The sequence below is a fragment of the Dendronephthya gigantea genome, unplaced genomic scaffold, assembly GCF_004324835.1.
Source record: "Dendronephthya gigantea isolate DGI-Jeju-01 unplaced genomic scaffold, DenGig_1.0 000030F, whole genome shotgun sequence".
NCBI lineage: Eukaryota > Metazoa > Cnidaria > Anthozoa > Malacalcyonacea > Nephtheidae > Dendronephthya > Dendronephthya gigantea.
This window is the reverse complement of record NW_021163040.1, coordinates 1,570,001-1,583,202: the sequence shown is the minus strand read 5'-3', so window position 1 is coordinate 1,583,202 and position 13,202 is coordinate 1,570,001. Positions and strand designations below refer to the sequence as shown.

The 13,202-nt window shown below is 35.7% G+C and overlaps 1 protein-coding gene across 1 annotated transcript in view; it reads left to right on the top strand.

The window, feature by feature from the left end:
* The first annotated feature begins 1,356 nt into the window (after positions 1–1,356).
* The window catches only part of LOC114524226 (sushi, von Willebrand factor type A, EGF and pentraxin domain-containing protein 1-like), a 14,530-nt gene continuing 2,684 nt past the window's right edge, over positions 1,357–13,202 (top strand). The window contains exons 1-4 of the mRNA XM_028545367.1: positions 1,357–1,524; positions 3,023–3,252; positions 4,745–4,877; positions 6,819–7,065. Of these exons, the coding sequence (XP_028401168.1) occupies positions 1,368–1,524; positions 3,023–3,252; positions 4,745–4,877; positions 6,819–7,065 (767 nt within the window). The 5' untranslated portion in view covers positions 1,357–1,367. The remainder of the gene's footprint in view (positions 1,525–3,022; positions 3,253–4,744; positions 4,878–6,818; positions 7,066–13,202) is intronic.

Here is a 13,202-nt window from a genome sequence, read left to right as displayed (position 1 = left end):
CTTGTGTTGAGATGACCAAAGGAAATTATGTGGCGTTCAGTGACTTTATTATCCATGGAAATGTCAACTAGGTTTCGACCAGATTTTTGCGAAAACTGATTTATTATAACTTTGTGAATTGATTTACAGTATTAAAAAAATCTACAATGTGTCGCTTACTGGTAGAAGGCGAGGTCCAAATGATATTTGCAGACTCTCGTTTCAATTACGGCCCGAAACTGCAAAGGGCGATGACGCTTCTCGGTTCTCTCAAACTGGAGAAAAATAGTTACCCGTAGCAGTAGGTAAAAAGTATTTTTTTCTGAATAGTTCAGGAGATAATTACCTTCATGGGGTCTACTTTTTTCGACATTAGTAAAATGTCGGAAAGTGTGTTTTGTTAACGCGCGCTAACTCACAAAATACAAATCATGCAATCTGATTGGACGAACGAATTTTGTTACCTGTGAAAAATTGCAAGTATAGGATAATAATATGTGCATGACGTGTCAGAAAAGAACTAAATTTTCAACTGATTTAACATAGCTTAATTTTAATTAACTATATATAGGTATAGAATTATGAGGATCAATTTCGCTTTTTTTGCGTTTATGTTGCTACTGCTATGTGTATATACAATTATATAAAATATTGAAACAAAATATGAAACAAAAATGATTTAGCAGCAAATTGTTCATCTCCTAATATCACGACAATGGATCTTTGCGTGTTATTGTTGAATTGATTTCTATACACGTCGATTAAACACCCATTACGTTTTTGCTTGTTTGTACGACTTTCTTATTTAATCCTTGTGTAAATAATCGCTAAACACACTAATTTGCTGTTCCTAATGGCGTCACGTGGGGTTTTCGCTGTAGACTACAACTCGTATATAGGCGGATATTATAAAATTGCGCGCATGCAAACGCAACCATGCACATGTATAACCTCGATTTGAGTACTTGAAAAAAAACGGCTATTTTTTCGATAATCCATGGCGCACAATAGCGTACGTACCCCGTATCGGGACCCACCTGGCGACGGGTCGAAGCTACTTTCAACCACCCAAAGATTATTAATTCGAAATATAAAATTTCAGTCAAATTTTTCATCTATAAATATTCACATTTTTTCCGCAGCTATTAAAACAATTGTTAGCCGCAGGGTTGGATCCAGCACTAGTGCACAAATTTACATTACAAAACAAAGTGGTTATTTTTAGCAGTTTTCTTGTGTCATGCAAATTAGTGCACTAGTGCTGGATCCACCCCTGTAATGTCTATTGCATGACGTTTTATTTAGCATGCATATAAAATATGAACACCTGCCACAATATTCATTTGTACCGCGGTCTTTACGCCGAAGTGTTGCGGATCGCGTAATTTATGTTCCAACTGAAAATTTTCTCACGGATAATAGGTATGAACATGCATTCCGTAGTATCTCATAGTCTCTCGTATCTTTTAGCCCTATTATTGGGCATGCTCCACCAAACAAGATGTGAAGAAATAGAAAATTTCTGTTTTGATGGCAACTATGAAAGTAAGCGGTATAGAATACATAGAACACATATATACATTTTAGACTTCAGCCAGTTCAGGCAGTTTTTGTATTGTATCATTTTTAAATTTTATTGCAATTAAGTTAAGTTGGGCGAACTTTATTGAATGTTATTTTCTTAAATATTAGCTTCTGCAGGAATAAAGATTTAGTGCATGGTTATTGTATGCGTTTTTTAATTCGATCGTCTTAATTTTCAAGATAACAGACTTCACGCAACGTCTATATTAGGTCACATTAAAAGTAAATAATGAATGATAGTAAATATGAAGGATTGATCGGAAACCTTTTATAGAATGCAAATTATCGTAACAATATAATCGTAATATTAGGCTCGAAATTGAAGCGACACAATTTCGACCGTTGTTAAAATACCTAAAAGTCAATACATGTAATTTAGAGTAGTCTTCAATAGATGAAGAGCCTTCTATGAGGGAGATGCTATTGAATAAATCATTATTATTATCATTATTATTATTATTATTAATATTATTAATACAATTTGTGAAGATAAATATAAACGAAACAATTTAATAATATAGTTACTTTATACATGGTCATGGCCATGGGGCAGTTCACTTGACCGTTCACGGTCATACCCAAGATTACACGAAACGCGTGAAAACGTACTAGACTTCGAAAGACAAAAAATCTTACCCATGCAATGTTGTTTTCCACTTCAACCGTGTCGTAGCGACACGTAGCGTCAATCATTTTTTCCTTGGCACTCAGATAAAACTAATGACTTTGAAACAAAGGAATACGCTATCGATAGGATACCGTTGAGAAGTGGAAAAGGGGCCTTATTCTCCCGAAAGCGTTGTTAACTTCGATGTATGTTTTTGAAATATAAAGACTTTGTGTGGTTTAGTTAAAGGAAGCAGGACTTAAAACATCGGGACTCAACCGTAGTCCATAACCGCGTTGATAATGATATTACGCGCTTTTGTCCCCTTCCATTTTATAACCGCGCGCAAAGCTCTAAGGCCAGTGATACTAAAGTTTAATCTTTTAATTCACAGTGCTTGTGATTAAATAATAATTAATTTCCGATTTGGCTTATTGATATTTCATTATAGGAGTCAAATGGGCTATGTATATACGTATATACCCGTAATTATACTTAACGCAAACAAGATGAAATGTTACCCATTCTGATTGGCTGAGCCACTCGCTGTTTATCAGCTAATATTATTATAGACGAGTTAGGGCAGTGCAAAATTTCACGCAATCGACTTTTTATAACACATTTGAAAAGAAGGCGATCGCAAAATATCAATCGGGTGACGTTTTGCACTGAATGGAAATCCTTCTTAACATTCAGTAATAGCTATTGCGTGTTTTTCACCCAAAATCATTCAAAATTCAAATAGGGGCTCGCAAAGAACCCGAAGCCTATTACAACGAATAAATAGGTCCCGGAGTACAGAGTTTATTTCATTACTAACGCTGTATTTTCTTTATGATATGCTGTCTTTAGATCGCCGTTTAAACAATACCCGCGTATTGCAGTATCTGCATTCCAATTCAGGACCTGAATGCGTTTTGCAGTGTCTGAATCGAGACAAATGTTGTAGATCCATCAACTATAAAAAAAGCTCGCAATGTGAGAAGAACTGTGAACTGCTTTCTGAGACAGGCGCTGAAAAACCTGAACGTTTAGTTGAAGACCACGAATATAATCATTATGTTTTGCTACAGCCATCAAGAGTAAGTGATGCATGATACAACATGATACCACAATTCATATATATAGCTGCATAAGGTTGGATTCTGTTGAAGATTTCTTCTTTTTTTCTGCAAAAAAAATGAATTACAAAACAACTTAGAAGGTTTTAACAACTTAGAACAACTTTTAGGTGCGTATACGTACGGCACGAAAGGCGCTTCGAAACTGAGTTATTTGTCATAGGTCTTGAGTCATTTGTCACCATTTTTCCCACAAGAATTGTAGGACGGATTTGGCTTATTCCTGATCCATTCTTGTGCTCAGATCAGCGATTAATATTTTTCCTTTGTTCAATAAATTACTGTAAATAATGACCACATTATTTTGTGAGTAAGAAATCTTAGGGAATTGTAATTACCATACGCAGGTTCCACTCATTATCAAAAATTTACTAATCTAAAACTTGTACATAATCGTCTTCAGCTTTTAGTATAAAATACATGGAGTAAAAGGACAAAACTTAAAATTCCTGGACCTTGCCCACTGTTTGCCGACCAGATCTGGATCAATAGAACATATATATAACGAACTGTAATTGCCGGGTATTTCTTAGATCGCAAAAAAAATCCGAACGGCACATGCCGGCAGAACAATTTGATTTTAATTTATCAGGAATACGAAACGAATGGAGGGCAATATCTTGGAAGAATTAAAATTTCTTGGTAGCGTAGCTACATATGGCAGGTGAGCTCATCAAATACCCGAATAGAAATACTGAGCGAGTATGAATTCATTGAGAGAAGACGGCAAAAACTTTGAGCAATATGTTAACTTTTTACATTAATTGGCGGATAGCCGAAATACCCAGACTGAAAAACGTTTCTAGACAACCACTTTTTCAGATATAGAGGTCGGCAAACAGTGCTATATTTCACTAGAACATCTAAAATAATGTTTAGTATAAATATGAACTTCTCTCTTCGGGAAGGTTTTATTCCCCACAATTTAAGTCAACCATAAGGTAACAATAACGAATTCTGAAAAATCAATGATTTAATTTTCGCGGTCTCCTTATATATAACAACTTTTAAAGCTTTAAATAAAAAGGCTTGTTTACACTTGCGATTCTTGCTTCGACTTTACGTGCGATTTTCTTCTTTTTTTTAATTGAAAGTGAATGAGTTATTAATTATGAATCATGCTTTGACGTGTAAGAGCTTTTAATAATGTTCTTGCATGTATATGTTTGCATGGTGACACTCAATAAGTAATAATCTTAGCTTCTAAGCACACTACGTAAGTATTTATTATTACATGCCAAACATTCGATTCGTTAACCCGGGCCTTCATTAGTGCAATTACTTTTTGTTATACAGCCAGAAAATGTTTTGACGATGGCGTATACCCCCGCTTTCACATTATATGCTATACGGTTATATTTTGTAAAATAATCATCCTGATTATATATGTTGTAATCGTATGCTATACGATTATATTTTGTAAAATAATCATCCTGATTCATGATTCATGCAGGAACAAACGAAATATTGGTGCCCTGATTCTCCATGCTTAAATGGCGGTACCTGTCAAGGCGGATGTGGAAAAAATAACTCACGGTGCATATGCCCTTCTCCTTATAGTGGAAAATATTGTACTGACGAGTTCTGTAAGTGTAAATGTGTATAAATCAATGACCATGCATGCATAGTAAAAAAACATATATTTTTTGTAAAATTAAAAAAAATGTCGCTAGACGTTAAGGCTTATGATGTATACTAATCAAATGCGCGATGGCAGAGGAGAGGTTTGAATAATACGAGAGTCTGTAAGACATCTGCACCACGCGTAACTCGAGTGTTCTGCGTAACTGAAAGGTTCTCGAATATTTTCCTAATTTTCTTTCGGCTCATTCTTTATTCATGCACCCATTCTTCCTAACAACATTCATTATTAACGCTTAACGGCACAGGATGAGAACGATAGAATTCTTCTTTACCTATATATATTTCTTAACAACAGTGACTAAGCTTATTTTTGTAACTTAAGTAAGCAGCATGATTCTTCCCAAACAGTCATTGATGTCTTCGAAATTTTTTGCCGCGTAATTTTTCTTCGCCATCGGCAATTAATAATAAGCAATCAGGGCCCTTGATAAACAGCTTAATCTGCGTAGGGGGGTGTATATTGATATATTCTTTACATATCGTAGGAACAATAGTTTCGAAAAAAAATCAGTCGGAAATATTTAAGGCCAATAATTTTATGACAATAATGCACTCCCCCCCCCCCCCAATCCAGTTAAGCTTCTATTGCTACGGCTTGCAATCAATACATCGCGGGCTGGTAACAATTCTCGTAACAATTTTTGAAGGTCGGTGCGTCACCATTGCGCCTGACCCTAATATATAAATAGTTTTACAAAATTTTGAGAACCAAAATTTAGAGAATGACCGGGTCGGACTAGCTGCTTGTTGCCTCTTAAATGTTCGCCGAAATCTGTTTTTGATCTTTAAGCTACACACTTTACACAGCTATATAGCATACAGCAATATATAGCATACAGCAATATAGCGACTAAATTGATTAAGGAGCGCGGTTTTATCTTTAAATTTGCCCAGGGTATATCACTGGTGTACGCATGGCGTTTAACCGTTACGCGTGGAGTAACTTGGCACCATAAGACGTATGGAGTACTTGAATATCAAAAGTTGAATTAGTTTTTCTATTTGGGAACTTGTGACTTCGGGGGGGGGGGGCAGCTTAGCTAAGTCATTTGTCCCTAATTCCAGTATAACAATATCAGACGCAGACTCCGACACAACGCCCAGATCAAACGCGTCTACTTTCTGCACAGTGCGACCCCCTCCCCATGCAGGCGAAAGGACACTGTACCTTGCAAACCAAAGTCCGCCGCCGTATACGCGCATCAATATGCCAATCCCTTTTCCAACGACGTACAAAAGAATGTCCGAGAATGAGCACTTTGGGTACAGTAGCATTATACATCGTTGAATACTCTTACCTTAGATAAAAAAACTTTTTTGTTTGACAGTCGACTCTTGTCAGTTGACTTCGGCGACATATTCTCTAGCTTATGAGTCACCTTATTTCACCGTTCTGGTGATGCCTAGGCTTCTTTTTATCCGGGTATCTGCCGGAACGCCATTCCTCGCCAACTTTACACCTGCCTAACCCTATTATATAATCCTCACACTATCTTGACTCTTTAACCCAAAATTACTTCAAACCCAGTAACACAGGACGGAATACATAAAATTCCTATTTGCTAGCAAATATCTTATTTACACTACTTTCAATTTATCGGTACGGCACGGAGAAAATGGGTACCCGTTGCCATTTTATCCGTGCTCGACCCTTGTATTGTTAGCCTGAGCACTAAAAAAATTCAGTAGATGTACCCATTTTAGCCGTGCGGTGTCAATAAATTGACTGTAGGGGCTATAAACTAAAGTCTAGAATTATTACAACAACTTTATTTGTATATGCAATAAATTAAAAAGCATTCCTTTTTTTATTCAAATTGTTTATTGGACTCTTGTTCCGAGAATTCTCACAATTTATTGACATGACTTGTTTGATATTCAAGGTGCTGATGCATTACAATTTCGTGGCAACAACGTTTATGAATATGGAATCCTGGACGCGCCGTCAACTAACTTGAATTCATTCACCATAAGTTTTTGGATGAAAACAACCGGAATATTTGGCCAATCAGTGCTATCATATGCATATAAAAACGGAGAAAAAATTCGTTCTAACGGAATACTTATCAATTCTCGAAAGGAGGGTTTTCAGATGTATTTCGAAGCACCTAGGAAAGACGCAAAAATAAGGTAAATGATATATATCGCGTTGCTTTTACTTTTAATTAATAATTTATATACAAAAAAGTAAGACTTACCCCAACGAAATGTGGCACACCTGTATCTTTTCACTATAAATGAAGGTTAGGCCAATGAATATTATGTGTTCGAGCATATTTCTTTAGTTTTAAGACCCGGATGATAAAAATTGTTATAATAAACTCCAAATTAAGAAATTAAGTACACGTAGCTACATTAATTACCATAATGCCAGGATTTCGCAATCATAGATGGCTGCCTTGTTATATGATAGAACTATATAAGGCACGAGACAAAATTTGAAATTACTTAACAACTTAATTTTTGTCTGTCTGATTCGCAGCAATTATTCAGAAATGCAACCTACCCATTTGATTCATGTGTAAAAATGACAGAAAATAGCACCTCTGTACTTTGGGTGTTTGTATGGTAATACGAATTAATGTACTCAAAACCCATGCATCTAATAAAGAGTTATACCTATACATCCTACGATATATCTACAATTTATTACCTTTTAAACAAATGCAAATGGTGTGTCCTTAGGATGATCATGTTTGTATTGTTTTTTATATATAATAACATGAAATGAGTTTACTTATTAGTTTAAAATTAGTTTATTATTAAGTTCAACTACTTTATTTGGCCACCCCATATTAAATAGTTTTCTGTAACAAGATTTTTTGAACTATTACACATAAAAACGTACCAATAGCGGGATAGCTCAGAGGCGAGCTGGAACCTTACTTTACATATTATACTGCTCAACCGTCTGGAACGACGAGAATTGTAATAATCTCTATAAAATGCAAAAATGTGCTGTGTTATTATTAATTCAAATCATCAAAACAAGGTCAAAAGGATATACAGGGTGAGTAAAAAAACTGATACCTTTGAAATTCAAATTAGCTGCGATGTGTCTGTAATCGGCTGTAATGTGCAGAAGTTGCCTAAAATATCTCATGGGTATACGAAGCATATCAAATAAGTGAACCCATTAATTAAACTAAAACATAAAGTTTGTTTCCTTTGGGAGTTAAAATGCATTCTAAGCTCTGTAATAAAAAAGAACGTTGAATTAATTCAATTGGTTTAAACACTTTCGCATTATTAACGTCTTGTTGATTGTACAAAATGGGAATTGTCAAATTCCAGCAAAACGTTTGCGGCTAATTTGAATTTCAAAGGTGTCAGTTTTTTTTACTCACCCTATATATAAAAGCCTGAAATCGGTTCCAGTTAAATTTACCTTACTAAAAGGTAAAAAGACACATTTTTATGACATTTAGGCTACTCGTGGTGTTGCGCGCCGGCACACTGAGCTGGCACACTTTAGACCTGACGAGAGAGCACTCACTTTGGAGTGGTTTCAAAACAAATTTGTAGTTTTTATGTGTAAAACTGTAAATAGCCTTCTTAAACGTTGTATATAGCTCCTTTTGTTCAGCACTTTTATGACAAAGGAAACCACCTACCAATATTATTATTTTCGCTCCGTAAGTCGAGCACTGTTCAGTTCTGTATGTCAACATGGAGAAGACCAATTTTAGTTATTCCACTAAAAACATTCCGATTCCAGCTAACCAAGAATACTCCAAGCGACTGATTGAAATGACGGAAAAATTAATCAAAAGAATGCGGTGGCGAGCGCACTTTTTCCTTAACCCAAAAGAAAAACCACCTTCAAAGAACAACTATGGCTTTAATTCGAAAGCATCCCCGCCACAAGTACCTCAACTTAGAGAGTTCGAAGACAAAATGGCTACGTTAATACACAACATTGAGTTCAGAAAGATACACCCGACTTAGTTTGAAAACTCTTTGGCGAAGCATATACGTGACATAAGAAGAGATGACACCAACTTATTCATACCGGCAGATAAATCGACGAACTATTATTATAAAATGAATACTAGCGAGTATGACGGTTTATTGAAGAAAAGTATAGAGAAGGAATACAAAAAGGCCCCTCAGAATGCAGAAAAATCCATCAATGCTAAAGCTAAACAAATCGCATGCAAGTTGGAAATAGCTGATAGAGTCGAAGTGCTCCCCCGTAGGAACGCATTCATTACCCTAAAAGACCATAAGGATAATTTCCTAAACAACCCATCTTGTCGTTTGATAAATCCCACAAAGTCAGAGCTGGGAAGAGTTAGTAAACACATATTGGACAGGATAAACCGTGCGGTGATTGAACAAACTGGGGTACAGCAGTGGAAGAGCACTAAAGCAACTTTGAACTGGTTTAACGCTATCGCAAACAAAAGCCAGTATTCTTTCATCTCGTTTGATATCGTGAATTTTTATCCATCCATCACTTGTGAACTCCTTCACAAAGCCCTTGACTTTGCTGCATCGTTTACCAACATAACACCTGACGAGAAAGGCATTGGTCAAATGGTCACCCACTCAAGCAAATTTTTAATAAGAACACTTTAAAACTAAGCTACTCATGCATGCCCAACTTACAAGCTAAGACCAATAATCATAACAAGGCGTTATTACGGAAGACCAATGGGAAAAAGGAAGAAAATCAATCATGTAATTGCAGGGATAGGTCATCGTGTCCCCTGGACGGAGAATGCTTAGCAACAAATGGAATTTACCAAGCAAAGACGGACACAGGAAAAGAAACATAGGCTACATTGGATTAACGCAGAACAAGTTTAAAACCAGATACGCCAACCACTTAGCATCGTTTAGGGACAAAAACAAAATGAATGCGACGCAACTGAGCAAACACATTTGGGAACAAAAGGACAAAAACGTCAGCTATAAGTTGTCATGGAAAATTATCGCCAGAGCACAACCGCATACAAATGTAAGCAAGCGATGTAATTTATGCATCACTGAGAAATTTTTTATAATTTGCAAACCCCATATGGGTACATTAAACAGCAGAAATGAACTTGCTAACAAATGCCGTCACGGAGGAAAGCTAATTTTGTTAAAGAACGTGTAGCGAACGAGTATACTGTATATAAGACCGAAGAAGCTGGCACATTTTAGACCTGACGAGAGAGCACTCACTTTGGAGTGGTTTTGAAACAAATTTGTAGTTTTTATGTGTAAATAGCCTTCTTAAACGTTGTATATAGCTCCTTTTGTTGAGCACTTTTATGACAAAGGAAACCACCTACCAATATTATATACAGGGTGTATCAAAAAAAAAGGAGACCTTTAGAAATCAAGCTATTGTTAAAATTTGAATGCTTCTTCAATTGCATTTGCACATATGCTAAACCGTAGTGCGTGAAATATTGATGGCATGCATGCATACATTAGAAAAAGGAGACCTTTAGAAAATGAATTGACGTTTATACACAAGATTGTCTGCTCCTGGGAATTTGAAAATAACTTTAATAGCATAAGGAAAAATAACGACCCAAAAATATTCAAACGACTAAGCACAAACGACTAAGCAAAAAGCGATAACAGTATGCGTGGTAAATTGCTTTAGCTGTTCTTTCGAAACATGAACAAATCATTTGTTCATTAATTTTTAACACTGCGTGCGAGTATTAGGGCTGTTCACATGAGTTAGAATTGACTTTGAATCCGGAATGGCTCAGCATCCCATTTTACAAACACTGCCTATTAAAATGTTTACATGAGTCAGGAATGAATTGCAACTTGATCTGACACAGATTCACTTGACATTTCGATCCGGATTGAAAATTACTGATAAATTGAACATCAAAAGAACTGAATGTCATGGACCATAACCTCCAACGTGGCCTCCATTTCTCTCAACACAAACTACCATACGCTTGTGCATATCGCGAACTGCTTTTCTGATAACGGCAGACTGGGTATAAGTTAAGACTACAAAAACTCTTTGCTCCGAAGTCAGTTGAACCATTTTTGTTCTGGTAGTGTGCTTAGTCATTTGAATATTTTTGGGTCGTTATTTTTCCTTATGCTATTAAAGTTATTTTCAAATTCCCAGGAGCAGACAATCTTGTGTACAAACGTCAATTCATTTTCTAATGTATGCATGCATGTGCATACCATCAATATTTAATGCACTACGGTTCAGCATATGTGCAAATGCAATTGAAAAGGCATTCCAATTTTAACAATAGCTTGATTTCTAAAGGTCTCCTTTTTTTGACACACCCTGTATACAGGGTGAGTCAGAAAAAAGTCCCCTCTATTGAAATCAAGCCTTTGTTAGAATCTGATTGCCTTAATATTATGATAAACCCAATTGAAAGCAAGACGCTTTATTTGAATGCCTCAACCTAATAACTATGCTATTTACACACTACTGCGTTGATCATGCATTCAAATCAACAAAGGCTTCATTTCAATAGGGGGGACTTTTTTTTGACTCACCCTGTATATATATATATATATATATATATATATATATATATATATATATATATATATATATATATATATATATATATATATATATATATAAAAAGTTTGAGTCATGCAGTCGTTGTAGAATTCCAGTAATAAATCCTGGCAGCGTATTCGAGTTAAGACATGCGTGTTAGTGTTTCAGAACTGTAAACCATATCAATTGAACACTGTTTGGGTGCTAATGATCTAAATTATAACAAAATAAAGTTCTCATCCCTTCACACTGCCCAAGATGGGCGGGGAAAGGTGCAAAGTGATGGTGCACAAGGACTAATAGTTGCATTACGTATTGAAGGATTCTTTCCTCGTAAAATCGCAGAAAAAGTGAGAATTTGAAAAGGTGGTATGAAACTAACCTTGGGGAGGTTAGAAGAGACTAAATCATACTCAAGCTACTTCGGTAATGCAGGGTTTGGCAAGATTGAAAGATATAATAGGATCCTAATAAAAGAAAAGTATCATCCAATTCTTCAAGGACATGGAATTTCATCTGGTACAAAGATGATCGCGCGTCTAATTAAATGATAATCACCCTAAGCACATGCACACCTTCTATGTGCCAGAAATCTTTTAGAAGCAAACTCGTTCTCATGGCTTTCTACCTCAAGTTCCAGATCTGAAACTTATGGTGCACTTGTAGGACCGTTTTAACCGGAAAAGGGCGAGGCACAGACCCACCAGCGAGGATGACTTGACGCAAGTGGTCAACGAATGCTGGCTGAGAGGTATTGAACGTGCAACATTAAAAAACCTATGGGATTTATGCCAGGAACAATAAAAGCCGTTTCAAGAGGAAAAAAGAGGAATACTATATCAGCATTGACATGTAATGCATGTTTGCACATTAACATAGCAACGTTAAATGAATATTATAACATCCCATAGTTTTTGTGCACCAAGTATTTTTCAGTTTACTTATTTACTCTTTTCTAGTTCACTTATCCGTAAGGTTTTCAGTAGAAAATTAATATATGCTGCTAAAACAATGAAATACAGTTACTGGACTCAAACTTTTGCCTCCTACTGTATATATATATATATATATATATATACCTTTTTCCCGGCATTAAACACAAACAAATATTCGATAACATTGTGCTGTACACCAATAAAACTTTGGAATATTCATTTAAACGAACAGAACATTATTAACATTTATGAAATTTCAATCAGATTAATTAAGCATTTAAGCACAAAAGGATATTCATTTAAACGAGCAAAAAATCATTAACATTTATGAAATTTCAATTACATGAAATGTGCACTGAAGCATAGAGGTAAATTTCAATAGAATTTACACAAGTTCAATAAGCATAACAAAACAGTCAATACAAACAAAAGGATATGCATTTAAACCTCTAAGAAAAATATTCGCATTGTTGGTGCTGCCTAACCTGTACAACAATTCCACTCGGCTTAAAGTATTTAACTCTATTCTCTTGAGGACGTACTTTCAGTGGCGTAGCCAGCCTGACGATTTTGTCCCGCTATGTAAATTTCGAGTTACTATAATTATTCATGTCTTTAGAAATCCATTGTGTTCACAGTCAGTAAACCCTAAAATATTAGCATAGAGGGACAAATCGACAGGCTGGCTACGCTACTGCGTACTTTGATACATTAACATATTCAAAACGATATAAAAATTGAGTTACATGAATGTACGTCGTCAAAGTTTACCTTGTAGTGTACATGATGGCAGCAAGACCTAGACGACAACGTGTGAGTTTGGAAAATGGCCCAACCACAGA